The sequence below is a fragment of the Platalea leucorodia genome (genome assembly GCF_965183815.1).
Source record: "Platalea leucorodia genome assembly, chromosome: 4".
Taxonomy (NCBI): Eukaryota; Metazoa; Chordata; class Aves; order Pelecaniformes; family Threskiornithidae; genus Platalea; species Platalea leucorodia.
The window spans coordinates 17,312,713-17,326,488 of record NC_138826.1 but is presented as its reverse complement, the minus strand read 5'-3'; the positions used below and the strand labels follow the sequence as shown (position 1 = coordinate 17,326,488).

At 40.1% G+C, this 13,776-nt stretch overlaps 1 protein-coding gene across 1 annotated transcript in view; it reads right to left on the bottom strand.

Moving 5' to 3' along the window:
- LOC309589876 (adhesion G protein-coupled receptor A3-like) overlaps nt 1-10,901 on the bottom strand; it is a gene marked incomplete at its 5' end in the record, with an annotated part of 283,649 nt that extends 272,748 nt beyond the window's left edge. The window contains one exon of the mRNA XM_082310563.1: nt 10,681-10,901. Coding sequence (XP_082166689.1) covers nt 10,681-10,901 — 221 coding nt within the window. The remainder of the gene's footprint in view (nt 1-10,680) is intronic.
- Between the last annotated feature and the right edge of the window lie 2,875 nt (nt 10,902-13,776).

The following is a 13,776-nucleotide window of genomic DNA, read 5'->3' as shown; positions in this document are numbered from 1 at the left end:
ACTAACAGCAGTTGGCATTCATTTAATACGCGTTAAATCATACAAATAGATAAATACCAAACATCTATGATTGACATCATGTCATTTTCTGATGTTCATATCTCAAATGTAGTCCTCTCCTCTTCCTCAGGTATACTTAGGGTCCACAAAAAATGGGTCCTCAAATCCTAAGAACTTAATGGGACCTTATCAGCACTGTCGCTAAAGAAAGGAAAGGAAAAGGAAAAGGAAAAGGAAAAGAGAAAAGGGGAAAGGGGAAAGGGGAAAGGGGAAAGGGGAAAGGGGAAAGGGGAAAGGGGAAAGGGGAAAGGGGAAAGGGGAAAGGGGAAAGGGGAAAGGGGAAAGGGGAAAGGGGAAAGGGGAAAGGGGAAAGGGGAAAGGGGAAAGGGGAAAGGGGAAAGGGGAAAGGGGAAAGGGGAAAGGGGAAAGGGGAAAGGGGAAAGGGGAAAGGGGAAAGGGGAAAGGGGAAAGGACGACCATCAGGAAAAAAAAAAACAAAAAAAAACCAACAAAAAAACCACCCACACACAAAAAAAACCCACCTTAAAGATGGCTTCCTGCTCACACTGAACGGACTTATATTCTTATCCAAAATCTCCCAACATTAAAAAGTATGGAACTTTCCTCCACAAGATATAAGATATAACCAAGGGAAAGAGCAGATTAACTTTCTGAGAGCCTATTGTTATCAAACATGGAGGAAAAATGCCCCATAAAGAAACTAACTACAGGTGTTATTCTCACATGCACCAGTAGTTTAACAGCTACCTGAATATCTGGTGTCGTAACTCCCACAGCTTGACTCCGTTTTCTGAGCACCATGTAATCCAAATTCCTTTAAACAATCATGATATCGTACTTTGAAGAGTTACCTGAAGCATAACATGACAAAATTTTACCGTTCTCCATCTACAGATAATTACCTTGCTGAAGATGAGATGATGTATGACTCCATCAGGGACTCTAGTAATAAATAAGTCTAACGATGAAAATGTTGGTACAATACGATTCACAAAATGTGCGCCCAACACAAAAGCCTTAGAACAATGACATTCATTACTGAGGGAATAACGTGTTGTTTTCTTCCAGTGGAAAGCATGCTTTGTTTTGTGCATTTTGACTGTTTCCTTTCCTGCATTCCATATGTAGTATGGATGGAAAAGTGTGGCTTTTGCAAAATTATGACGGATTTGTCAACTGCAACAGCCATAGCTGAGAACAGTTCATTAACTTGATCTAATTTAAGACAGAGCTATATGATAAACTTAAAATGTGAATAAAACTAGCGATATCACAGGAGAAAGGAATGCAGTCCCTTGAGCTTAGATTTGCTTGTATATTGAAAAGTTTCGTTTTCTGGCTCAAGAACTGACATGAGAATAACAGCACACATTAAGATTTCATCTTTATCACTATAATTATTTGCATTACACACATTTTGCAGTTGCAGAAGGACGGTTGCAATATTGTTTGAATGTTGTCACAAAGGTGTACAGAAAACTGGAAATTAAGCTTTTCCCCTTCCCTTTTAAACAATACACAATGCTGGGGATGGAAAACAAATCTGATGATTGTGACCGTTCCCTCCGATCATCAGCAACATGTTTGGTGGGTCAATATAAAATCACTGCTTGACACAACCACATTCAGACTTCTCTACTCCGCTGGCTGCAGTTTTAACGATAAACTCTGTAAGGAGGCAGAGCTAGAGATTCAAACGTTTTTCTTCTTTGTAAGTTGTGTAATAGGATCAACTCCATCTGCCTGGCCCCAATTCCAGGCACTGCTGAACTCCAAGACTTAGTTCAGATCACTCTGAGGACCCATATCATCACTCATTTCAGTTCCACTCAGTAAGTTCAGAAGAGAAGGATAAAATCAGTCAGGGATCAAAGGTGATGAAGGCAGACGTAATGGAGGGTTTTAGAAAAGGAGAAGGAACTGCAAAGCCACATAAGGCTAAAGGAGTGGTGGAGACTGTGAGCTGAAAGCAGAGTCTGCAGCACGCAAGACAGTGAAAGCGCAGAGGCTGGCAGAGAAGTGGAGCATACCAGAGGACCAAAAGCAGAGCTGATGAGGAGGGAGATGATAGGTTTTTTCCTTTTTTAGAAATGCATTTGTAGTAAAGTGTGCAATACATGTAAGTGGTGAACAAAAATAAGATGCAGATAAGAAAAAATGGGGAGAAGTATCAACGTAATAATAAAAACAACAACAATAATAATAATAAAAAGGAAAGTGAAGAATTAAAAGGTTCTGGGAATAATGGCAGATGGGTCCAAGCACAGAGGATGGGCCCTGGAAGACAAAGAGAATTAAGCCTTTTTCTTAGCGTGCAAAGCTACCCTGGACACATGTTAATGGGTAAAAATTCAGTTACTTAGGAGTGCTGGTAAATTTGATTCCTCAAAATTGGTAATAACTTTTCGTTTTTCTTTCCCCTCTCTTAAATGCTGGTAGGTTTCCTGTTGTGCCAGGTTGTTAGCACACTCCAATAAAGGAACCTTTCCTAACATTTCAGTATAGTTCCTCTGAAATTTCTATAAAACCCACGGTATTAATAAAGTTGCTCACAAACAGGTTATGCTCTTCTTCCACCCCTCTGCTCTCAAAGAAATTGATACCATGCACATTAATTTGTAATGCAGATATCGAAATAACTGTTTCCAGAGAACTACTAATATATAGTGATGTTAAGTGTTCAATTCTTTCCTTAAATCTATGCTTTTCTTCAAATTTTCCAGGCCTACTTTGGTTACTACTAGTTTTAACCTTATTTTCCATTCTATGATGTAGTTTGTTCTTTTCTCAAGTTACAGTACACATAAAACCTTGACCCTCCCAATTTATACTTTTGTCTATAAAACATGCACTCTCTAGGACAGTCTATCCCATAACATACAGAGAAGGGTTTTATGGGGAGACATCATCTTGATTGCTATTAGAAGGAAGAAATCACAGTAATTCTTCAATAAACAAGGAGAATAATAAATGTCCATAATTTGGAATTTGGACGCCTTGACTTATCAGGTTACTCGAAAACCATAATGATACCTTAATAACAGAAAATCCATTAAACTTCATTTTGTGTTATACAGAGCCTACAGTATATATGTTGAAAATGCATGCCAGTGCCTTTATACCTTCATGAATTTTGATGAATAGCCATTTCAGAAGACAGCCACTCACCAAAGAAAAGCTTAAAATATAACTTTAAAAGAATTTGCTTACTTATGCATAGCTATCAGCAAATCTAAATTCTATACAATCTAGCAATAAATCTCAGTTTTTTGCAAAGATTTATAGGTCTATGAGCATAATACCCATAAACCACTGTGTGCTTACTTTATTGGCAGAACAGTTTATACATTTGACATACTGCTGTTCAGATAAGATTATATCCAACTAAGTACAGAAAAGAAACTGTCAACAAGTCTGTAAGACTATAATAGAAACTGCAAAAGCAGAGTTTTCATATTACTAACCATACCTTCAGAGTACTCCCAAATCAGTCCCAGGCATGAAAACACAGTTGGAACTGCTTTTCAGAGAAGGGTGAAGCGTGGCATGTTGCCACAAATATAAGAACTGCGTGTTCCCTGTATTACATAATTGCAAAAGTAGATGGAAAAAAATGTTAGTACTATAAATAATACAGAGTTTTTAGCCAAATTATATTTGGGAAGCCTAGAACTAGACAGCAAACTTGTGATTGATCAAAGTTAATCATAATTGATTAGAGAAGCACATACCCAACCTTTTCATGTTTTGTCTGCCTTTACTGCTGTGAGGGTTTGGATATTCTATCAGGAAGATGGAAAGGGAGGAAGCTTAGAAATCAATAGGCAATTTTTCCTAAAAAATCTAAGTCAAATAGCATAAGTAGTGATTCTTGAAAACATGCACAAATATTATTAAGTAGTGAAAACCAAGCTGGCACAAAGCTCTGACTCTCAGATGCGCACGAAGTGTGTAAGCTTCATATATATGAACGTGTTTCTTACCGGCTGTTAGAGGAGAACCTCTGCCTTGGTAAAGATACTCTGACCTTTAACTTTCAGACTTATGCCAGCTCTGTATTACAGAAACAGGACAAAAGACAGCAGTGAGGGAAGTAGGGATGGATTATCTGGAACATGGTTGGATCCAACAGCTGCAAAATTTGTGATGACAGAGGGTCCCAAGTAGGGAGAAACTTCACACAAGAAAGCAGTGTTACTCTGGCTATTTTTGCCCAGAAAGTTTCTGGGCCTGTGTTAACGGCAAAGAAATAAATGGGCTTCCAGAGTCACAGGGGTTAATATGACCCTATTGTTGTACAGTATCAAACAATTAAATAAGATTTGTGATTTCAAACCTCTGAAGATGCAGAAAAAGGAGAATGTATACAATATTAAAGCTTTAGAGTTTCATTTTAATAACATTCTTCCAATCCTTTCCTTCTGGCTTTTCAGACCTGTTTTAAGAAAGTCCTCTCCCCTTCTTCACTTCTCACCCCACTACTCCATCACTCCCCCCTCTTCACCTGACCTTACATCTTATAATGCTGTCAGGACATTTAGAAGGGGACAAGGAAAGAAGAAAGAAAAATGTATTTTGAGAAAATGTTTCAGTATGCCTTCTAAAAAAAAAAAGAAAAAAAAAAAAAAAGCAGCTACAAAAGCAGCTACATTTTCAAATCTTTAAAGAACAGTCCATTTTAAGGGCTGACAGTACTTTGGTCCCGAGGGGCAGCAACTCATGCAGCTTCCTATAACGGCAAATTCCACATACATAAATCACCTTCTCCCTGGCCACGACCTCACTGCAACAGATGAGAATACCTACACTTTAGAAACAAATTTCTGTTGCACATATCTTCTGATAGTTAAAACTGAATAGGTTTTATGAATATGAAGCCAACCTACAAAAAAAAGGCAAAGAAAAAGAGCCAGTGACATATACTAAATCTCTTCCTGCTTAAGGCAAACAAGGTCAGTAGCTAACCAACTGACAAATTATACCATATCATAAAACCCCAGCTTCATTTAGGACTTCTCAATAGGTATCAGATATACATTTATATGATCAAACTCCCTTCCCACATGCATTACTATCCTCTTGTCTATCCTCACCAGTTCATTTTTACCTCTGGAATGAAACCAAGTGTAAGATCACAATACTGCAAATTTCTCAGTATGCAGCAAAAAAAGGACTTGATTTCTACATGAAGTTATCAAATTAATGAACTGTTCAACACTGTAAAATAATCTTATCTGTTTCCAAAAATTCTCATCCCATTCTCTTGCACAAACTGCTTTCCTCAAAGCAAATTACACTGAGGACTTAAAAGCACCGGGAGGATATATGGCACTGTTTTAACTTATGACATGTGAATATTAATAATAATAAAGAGAGAAAGAAACTTCAGCATGATTCACAGAACTTTAAAAAGTTAATCTGGTAACTATTAAAGCAGCCTTTGTTGTATTTTGGACATTATTTGCAAAGAGAGTTCTATTTTCCTTAACAGAATTTTTTCACCCTCCTCTTGTGTTAAAATTTCCAGTAATGCCAATGCATCAGTTTCATCCAAAGAAAATCATAATTTGGAGGTGGTCACAGTACTTCCTGCTATTGACAAGCAGACAAGAGAATTCAGGTGCAGATATTCCTTCGTCAGAAATAACATAAAGAAAAATAAAATATTTTCAGTTATGGTACTTTGTAGCCACTTGAGGTGAATCTAGAACATGAAATATCAAGGAAGATTAGACTAACATCAAAAGACTTTTCATCTCTAGTGTTGTTCTCCTCTTTATTTTGCTCTCCCCAACCACCTCTCCCAGACCTTCCAAGTCTTATGTGTATTTTATGTCAGTTTGCTTTATGTTAGGAGTTTCTTTCAGAACAACAAACTGGCTTTTTTTTTTTTTCAAGAGTTTTGGAGAAAGCATGTATAAATATGTATACACACATAAATAATGGAGCAGGAAACCTGTTTTTTAGTCCTTTTTTCTGCCACTTTGAGTGAACACAGTAAGCTAACCAAGGTGAAAATGTTTGTGAAAACCTTTGTAATGAGAATTAGCCTACCTTCTTTAATAATGCCATTATTTACAAATTAGCAATGCTACGTGAGATCTCATATCAATAAAGAAAAAGACGTGAGTTTTAAGATGGGGAAATAAAACTACTGAATAATATTTTTTGTTTATCCTTTCCTCAATTCTTGCTTTGTTTGCTTTGGCTAGCTTAAACTCTAAGCTCTTTGGGACATAAAGAACATTTTTGTGATCTATTTTTACAGCAAGATGCTTATATTAAATAAACCATATTGATATATCCTAGACTGAATATAGGAGCATAAAAGACAAGACTGGACATGAAACAAATACAGTAATATAATAATTTTGAATAAATTCCAGTAGACATGACATAAATGAATGTGACAGAAAAGTAATTTTGGGACAGAGAAAAGCAGGGCAATGCTGCTTTCAGAAGACTACTTAATGTTTATAAAGTGCTTTGAAGATGAAAACCCCTACGTTCATATTATGGCTATGGATTACCACTGGAGTCATGCAGCCTCACTCTGAAATTGAGAATCTGAGAAATCTGAGACAACCTCCAATTCAAAGTCAGAAGAAATGCATAGATACAAAAAAATACGAAGAGCCCTATATGATACGGAATTGCTACGAGCCATACAATACCTTAAATTTTCTTCATTTCTATCACGACAGTTGAACAGCAGATTTCTGTAAGTGTATCTGTGGGTAAAATCTGTAAAAATAACAACCTTCAGTATAAATGTTGGACTTCCTTTTGAATTGAGGGAGGGAAAAAAAAAATAGTGATGCTACTGTCAGAAACTGATGGCATTTGTAACTTCAAAGTATATTCTGCGCAGTGATATCAAGACATGTATTGAACTGAGAACTTCTAACACTAAAAGGATAAACTTTTTAACACCACTTGACAGAAAAAAAAAAAGTACACAAAGTAACCTACCAATACACTGTCCAGTTTACATGGAATAACTCAGAAAAATAAAATAATCTGCTAATTCCTGAAATTTCAAATTGTAGGACTTCCACATTGCATAAAGCAGCAACACAATTTTTACCGTCATATTCCATATAGCCCAAATTGCAGCAAGTCAGTCAAAAGTTTAACAACTAAAATTTCCATTAGCATAGAAGAGAAAGAAAATTGCAAATAATCTTTTCCTCTAGAGTTACACTTTAACAACCCAATCACACGACTGAAAAAGAAAATAATTGTAAAATATTGATTCCATATAAGAATTCCCAAGTATTCAGCCATAAAGTCTAAACTGAGAAAACTATATTACCCTGAAGGGCTATGACTCCTCCTTGTTGGGTCTACACTTCTGTGCCTACCGAGAGCAAAGTGGGGAGAGCAGATCACTTATATTAGTGATTCAAAAACTGTATTCTTCGTGGGAAAAAAAGAAGAGTAACTCCCTTACTCCACCCCTGCCCCAACATACAAGGCACAGAAATACATGTTGCAAATCAATAAGGGCTAGAATTCCTTTTAACAAGATACATGCAAATATTGAGTGAAGCTACAGCTAAGTTTTTTCTTTTGATCCACATCAAGCACTTGAACCCCGTTTCTAAAGCAGTAAAATACTAAATAAAAACAGTGAAACAGAGTCCAGAACAAGCTTTTTTTGTTGATTTTGTTTTTTAATATAAAATAAAGAGGAGGGGATAGTTGCTTTATCAGCTTATATTCTCATTTTATTTCTAGTGTGATTGTTTGTTATTGGGAGCATTCAGACGGTACTGAATAGCTCTAGTGTTCATATGATTTCAAAGAAACTATGCAAACTTCCCCACCGCCTAAACTGGAAATAGTTGGTCCGAACCTGTCAAGAATAAGCACTTCTTCAGTGACTTCACACTAGTTTGTAGTCACTGTGTGCGACTGCGTCTGAAGTATTTTCAGTAGTGATACTTTATTAGTACATACATGCCATAAAGAGCCTAAATCTTCAAACTCAGCCAAGGTCCATGGTCACTTAGGTGAAAAAAAAATTAAACTAACAAATCATAACTTCTTAAATTTGCTGATAAGCAACATCACCTAGCATGTAAATGAAATGTTACACATCCACAGCTTCATCTCTTAATGGCTTAAGAGATACAGCAGAGGCAACTCCTCTGTCATCTTTGCAGAACAGTTAAAAGAGTTTGGCTTCAATTTTCCCTTCCAAAAGAAAATATCACTAGGGAAATAGCATCCCTATATAATAAATACATATATATATATATGAGAAGATTAGTTAATCTGCCCAAACCTCCCCAAACTGTTTGTTACATCGTTTCATTACAGTGCTACTGCATCTGAATAGGCATTCCTTTTATTCACCTCTATATTTCCTAATTGTTAAAGCAATCCAAAAGGTTATGTTCCATATGTTAAAGTTCTCTTTCTCTCTGTGGGCCCATAAAACTGAATGGAAGCAGGCAGCATCTACTAGAATATTCTCTTTTGCCCAAGTCTTCCATGCAGCTACAAAAACAAATGTAAGAGCACTAGTGTTTGAGGTTTTTATCATTATTTCCTGCAGCTGGCCAAATCTCTCAAGTGTAATTTAATTCGTCAAAAACAGTTTCTCCTGGAAAATCTTTGACACGTTCAATCAAATTGTCATCTGTATGTTCCAGCTACTGAAAATTATTATGCCCTAACACAGATTTTAAACTTTTTTCCTTTTTACCTTCAAGATTTAGCCTTACATTTACTTATTGAGAAGAAAAAAATCTGAGAAGACAGACTGCAAGAGGAAAGGGAGAAGTTTAGGTGATACATGGTACTGTACTCGTCCACATGAAACACAACAAAAAGCAATGGTTTGTATGTTTTATATCAACTAAGGACAGCTAATCAGCTCTCAGGTCAATGGCTATTTATAATTAAGTTATAAAAAACTAACACGGTATCTTTCTAATGAGTATGAGCAAGTGTTACTTGAAATGTGCACATTTGGGGTGACAGTATCAAGTTTGCTACTGGTGCCTGAAGTATAAGGCATAACGTGTAAGCGAGCAAACCCTCCCTCCTACCACTTCAAATGCACCACCTCCCCCATTCATCTTTTCTCACTTCTGTTTCCAATTCAATTTCTTTTCATTACAGTGAATACATACGTCTGTTGATCTTATGGTCAGCTGGATTCATCTACTGGTACTTAACCTTGTTAAAAGAAAAGTTTCTAAAAAAAAAGATCTAAATAAGACTCTGTAAATCAATGCTTAAGAAGAAAAATCTTTGCAGATGTGCTGAGTGTGAGAGTTTCTACAGATCTTTAACCATGGAAAAAAATAGTTTCTGCCTGCCCAAGATGTCAACATTTTATACTTTCGGGGGACTACAAACTATATAGCCAGTTATATAAACCACAAAAGTAGCAGTGAATTTATCACCTAGGTCAAAACTTAGGTTCATGTAATAATTTTATTCTAAACCAGCCTATTAAAATTTAGCAGGAAGTGTAGTTATTATATCTTGTACATTAACAAGCAAAAGTTTCCCAAATGAATATTCAGCATACAGTCAATCAGCATCAAGTCACTCAACAGTTATAGATAAAGCTGAACTGAGGAGTACGCAGCACATCTGTACATTTACAAGCACAAGCTCCCCAGATGTTATAAATTACTATCTTTACCAGTTGTCTCCTAAAAGTGTTGACTTAAAGAAAATGCAGTGAACAGTGGAGATATTCACAGCAGGAATTGTCAACAGAACTAAATTCAACAGTAAAAGATCTGTTGATATGTGCATGATCTAGAGGGTAAATGTCACAGAGCTATTACTGCTTGAGTCCACTACAGGGACATTACTTTCACCTACACTTGATGATACAAAGTTCTACTACTTTACTTACAATACAGACCATTTATTCAAGTTTAGCTATGTGCAACAGGCAACAGAACATCATAACCTATTTCCAAGTCACTCGGGAAAAAAAAAAAAGCAAAATACCAAACTGTGAGTCGGTTTCAATTACCAGACAACTCAGAACAACATTGGAGATTTAGTCGTTTCAAATGGTTGTACACAAACTCTTGTTAAAAAAGGAGACATCAAATTTCGAACTTTATTTAGAGGAGACGAGAAAGAAGGGGGAAACCAGTTGATTACACAGAACTCCAGAAGGCAGTTTACCATTATCGACACCATTCATTTATTGCCCGGATAGTCTGAGCCCATCCCGTCGCCGGAGGAAAGGTGCACCAGTGAGCTCCATCAGTTCTGCTAGCACTGACATTTTCCAAACCACCATACCCAGCAGCATGCAATTTACATCAGGGTAAGCCCAGCTTCCCCAGCTCGACCAAAACGCCAGCAAGAGTTTCCAAACTGAGAACAACAACAACAAAAAAAAAAAAAAAGAAACAAGCCCAAACTCTCACACACTTTTTAAAAGCCGGGCCAGGGTTATAATCTGCGCAGAGCGGTTCTGCCTGCCCCTGCGGCAGCGGCCGGGGCACGGCCCCGCCGAGGGGTCCCCCCGAGCCCGGGGCTGCGCGTCCCCCCCCACCCCTCTGCTGTGGGGCACCCCCCGGCCCACGCCAGCGCCGCCCGCGGGGGGAATCCCGGGGCGGCCGCCGCCAGGTGCGCGCTGCCCCGCGGCCGCGCTGCCCCGCGGGCCGTACTCACAGGGACACGGTGCGGTTGGGCAGCACGGCGGGCTGCAAAGTTTCCACCAAGTCGCCGCCGCTGCAGACCACTTTGATGCGGAGGGCCGGGCGGCCGGGCCCCTTGGAGCGCTCGGCGGCGCAGAGGCAGCGGTCCACGATGAGGTCGGGGCAGTTCCTGCTGCCCCCGCACAGCCCCAGCACGGCGGCCACCAGGCAGAGGCGGCGGCACAGCCCGCGCATGCTGAGCCAGCGAGCGAGCCGCCAGCTGCCGCGCCCGCCGCTCCGCGCCGCGCATGGCACGCGCCGCTCCGCGCCGGCTCCGCGGCCGCCGCGGTCCCCTCCACGCCTCCTGCGCCCACCCCGCCCCGCCTCGCCGCGCCTCTCGCTGCGGCCGGCTCCGCTCGGAGGGACCCCCCCTTCCTCCTCCTCCTCCTCCTCCTCCTTCTCCGAGGAGCCGCCGCTCCTTTCCTGCCGCAGCCCGTGCAGCAGCGGCGCTGGGCGGACCCCGCGGCGCGCAGCGGGGCCCCCTCCTTTCGCCGCCGCCCGCCGCCCGCCGCCCGCCGGGCGCGGCCCCTCCCGGGGGGCCTGGGTCGCCCCCGCGCCCCGCCGGCAGCCGCGGCCCCGGGGAGCTCCCTGCGCTGGCCGCGCTGAACCGCGGTGCTTCCAGCCCGCCTTGGGTGTCCGGTCACTGGGGGGAAAACAGAAGCGCCAAGGACGAGCTGCGCTGCAAAGCGGGTGCCAGCAGCCTAGGCACAGGTTGGAAAATCAGGAGCTGGAAAAATTATACGGGTTGGGAATCTGGTTTTGATAATAGCCATCTTTCCAACCGCTCTTGTGAAACGTGTGTGCAAAGTGCTCTTCACACCTACAGTGGTAGGAAAGGAACTTCAGGCCATGGGCAAAGGTCAGTGTAGACCAAGAGACGGGACAGTCCTCCAGCCAGCTCTGGGCTGACCGGCCACCGCCATCGCGGAGGGTCCATGCGGTTAGCTGACTTCACACACCTCAGGTAATGCTGTGGACATGTCCTACATCAAAGGTTTGATCTGTAGTCAAAGACTTCATCATCCAGGTCAACGAGCAGATTTCTTTCTTTTCTACTTGTATTTGTATGTTATTTATGGCACTCTATGGCTTTGGAGCATTCTTGGTAGTATTTTATCCAATATGATCAGTAACTCTTAGATTTTCAACATCAACTGCAAGCTACCCTGTTTTTTGCTGGAAGTAAAGAAAAATTCCAATTTGTAACGGGGACTTACATTTTTAATGGGCTTTTACAAAAAGAGCAAGTTCCTTGCCTTCTCTTACTCAATGGAGACTCACAATGCACATTTTCATTGCAGGATCTAGGCCAAAGTCAGTAATAGCCTGCCATGGCTGTAAAGCTATTTTAAGAAATTACTAGTTTTTTTAAAACAATATTGTATTATAGTCCCTTAGGGAAGATTTGTCTTGAACATTTACAGTGCCTGTTATCACTGTGTTCTAATACCTAATTGGAGCCTTTAGGCACTAAGTTTATTAATAAAGTGATAGAAGGGTTAGTGCCCTTGTGAAATTCCAGGCTAATAGGAACTTTCTCAGGAACAATCTTTTTCTGTACAGTTGTTGATTTAAAGAATCATAAATATTACAGCCTCTGTTCTTTTATTTTTAAAAGCAAAGTTGTGTAAGGCTTACTGGCAGAGAGCAAAATGGACTGTGTTACATGAGACCACGCAACACTGTAGTGGTTGCATGCTGTTCTTTATCATAAAGAAACCCTCGGTAGCATTTAAATTTGCAAATGCTTTTTTAGCTTTGAAAAATTGTCTCATCCATACTGTTTGTGAAAGCACAAGTGGAGAATACACATTTATTGAGACATAGCATAGATTTCATTCAGTGTTAACCTTGCTGAGAAGGAATGGAATTTTTCAGTCAAACTCAGCCCTAAACACATGCTAGCAGAATTTCAACATTTTTTTCTAACTGATCCTGAAAGTTTTTGAATATTGTTCTACTAAGGAACAAGAAGGTTTTCAGTCACATTGAAGCCACCTATCAAATCCTGCAGTACAGGTAGAAAAGCAGTTGTTATTCCTGACATTAGAAGTGAAAAATAAGGTGAGTTTCCTCTCCAGTTCCCAATGCATCTGATCCTTTTTTTTTCTTGCTTTATTACAAATAAAGAAGCAAAAATCTCAGTCATCTTCCCCCTCCTTCACTGTCATCTTCAAATATGAAGAAAGTAGAATTCGTATGATGATTTGCAAGCACAGATGATGGTTCCTGCCCTGAGATCTCACAGTCTAAACACGTCCGATTGGAAAAAGGACCTGGGCGTGTACAAAGCTTGGTACTGCTTCAGTTGTCACCAGCCAGCAGCGCAGAACATTTAGTGTTGGCGGTAGCTACCCATTTTCCCAGACTTTGGAAGATGCAACTTCAACACGCTCATGATAATGCAAACAACTGAATTTCCCATGTCTTGGGAAGGCGGTGTAACCCCAGATTCCCTTGTAAGATGAGAAGAAAAAAAAGTTGTGGCGCTGCAACTTGAAAAGCAGCCAACGTTGCACTATGTTTGGGTTCCAAAACTGCCAGATTTAGACAAACTGTGTGCCTACAGTTTGGGTGCCTTTGGACACTTACACAGCAGATAGCATATGATAGGGCATGAGGTCCTTAGCTGGGCTTTGGTGTGTGTAAAAAGACAATTATGAGTATATAGTGTATATTAAAGTCAAAGATACTTGGAGAATTTGGGTGTCTGTGCTCGTAAATAGAACTGAGCGAGAATTTTTTTTAATTTATAGTTGACCTTGGACCCTTCAATTTCTCTTAAATCTTTTTAAATCTAGCCCAAGGTTATTGCACATGTATATTACAAGGACCACACTTTACGATATTTCTCCTTATGGTTTTCTCTCTTGGTTTGGTCAGCAACCAGAATGTGATGTGTGCTGGTCTCCTTTTGCCCACAGAGCCAACCAGGAGAACTCAAGAAACACTTAAAGAGTCCTAGAATGCCAGGTCCTGCTCAGATGAACTTCCTGGAAGACAGAAGCAAGACCAGAGATTCACTTGAAACATGAAATATTTCCTAATTTTAATAATTTCTTTACAGTTA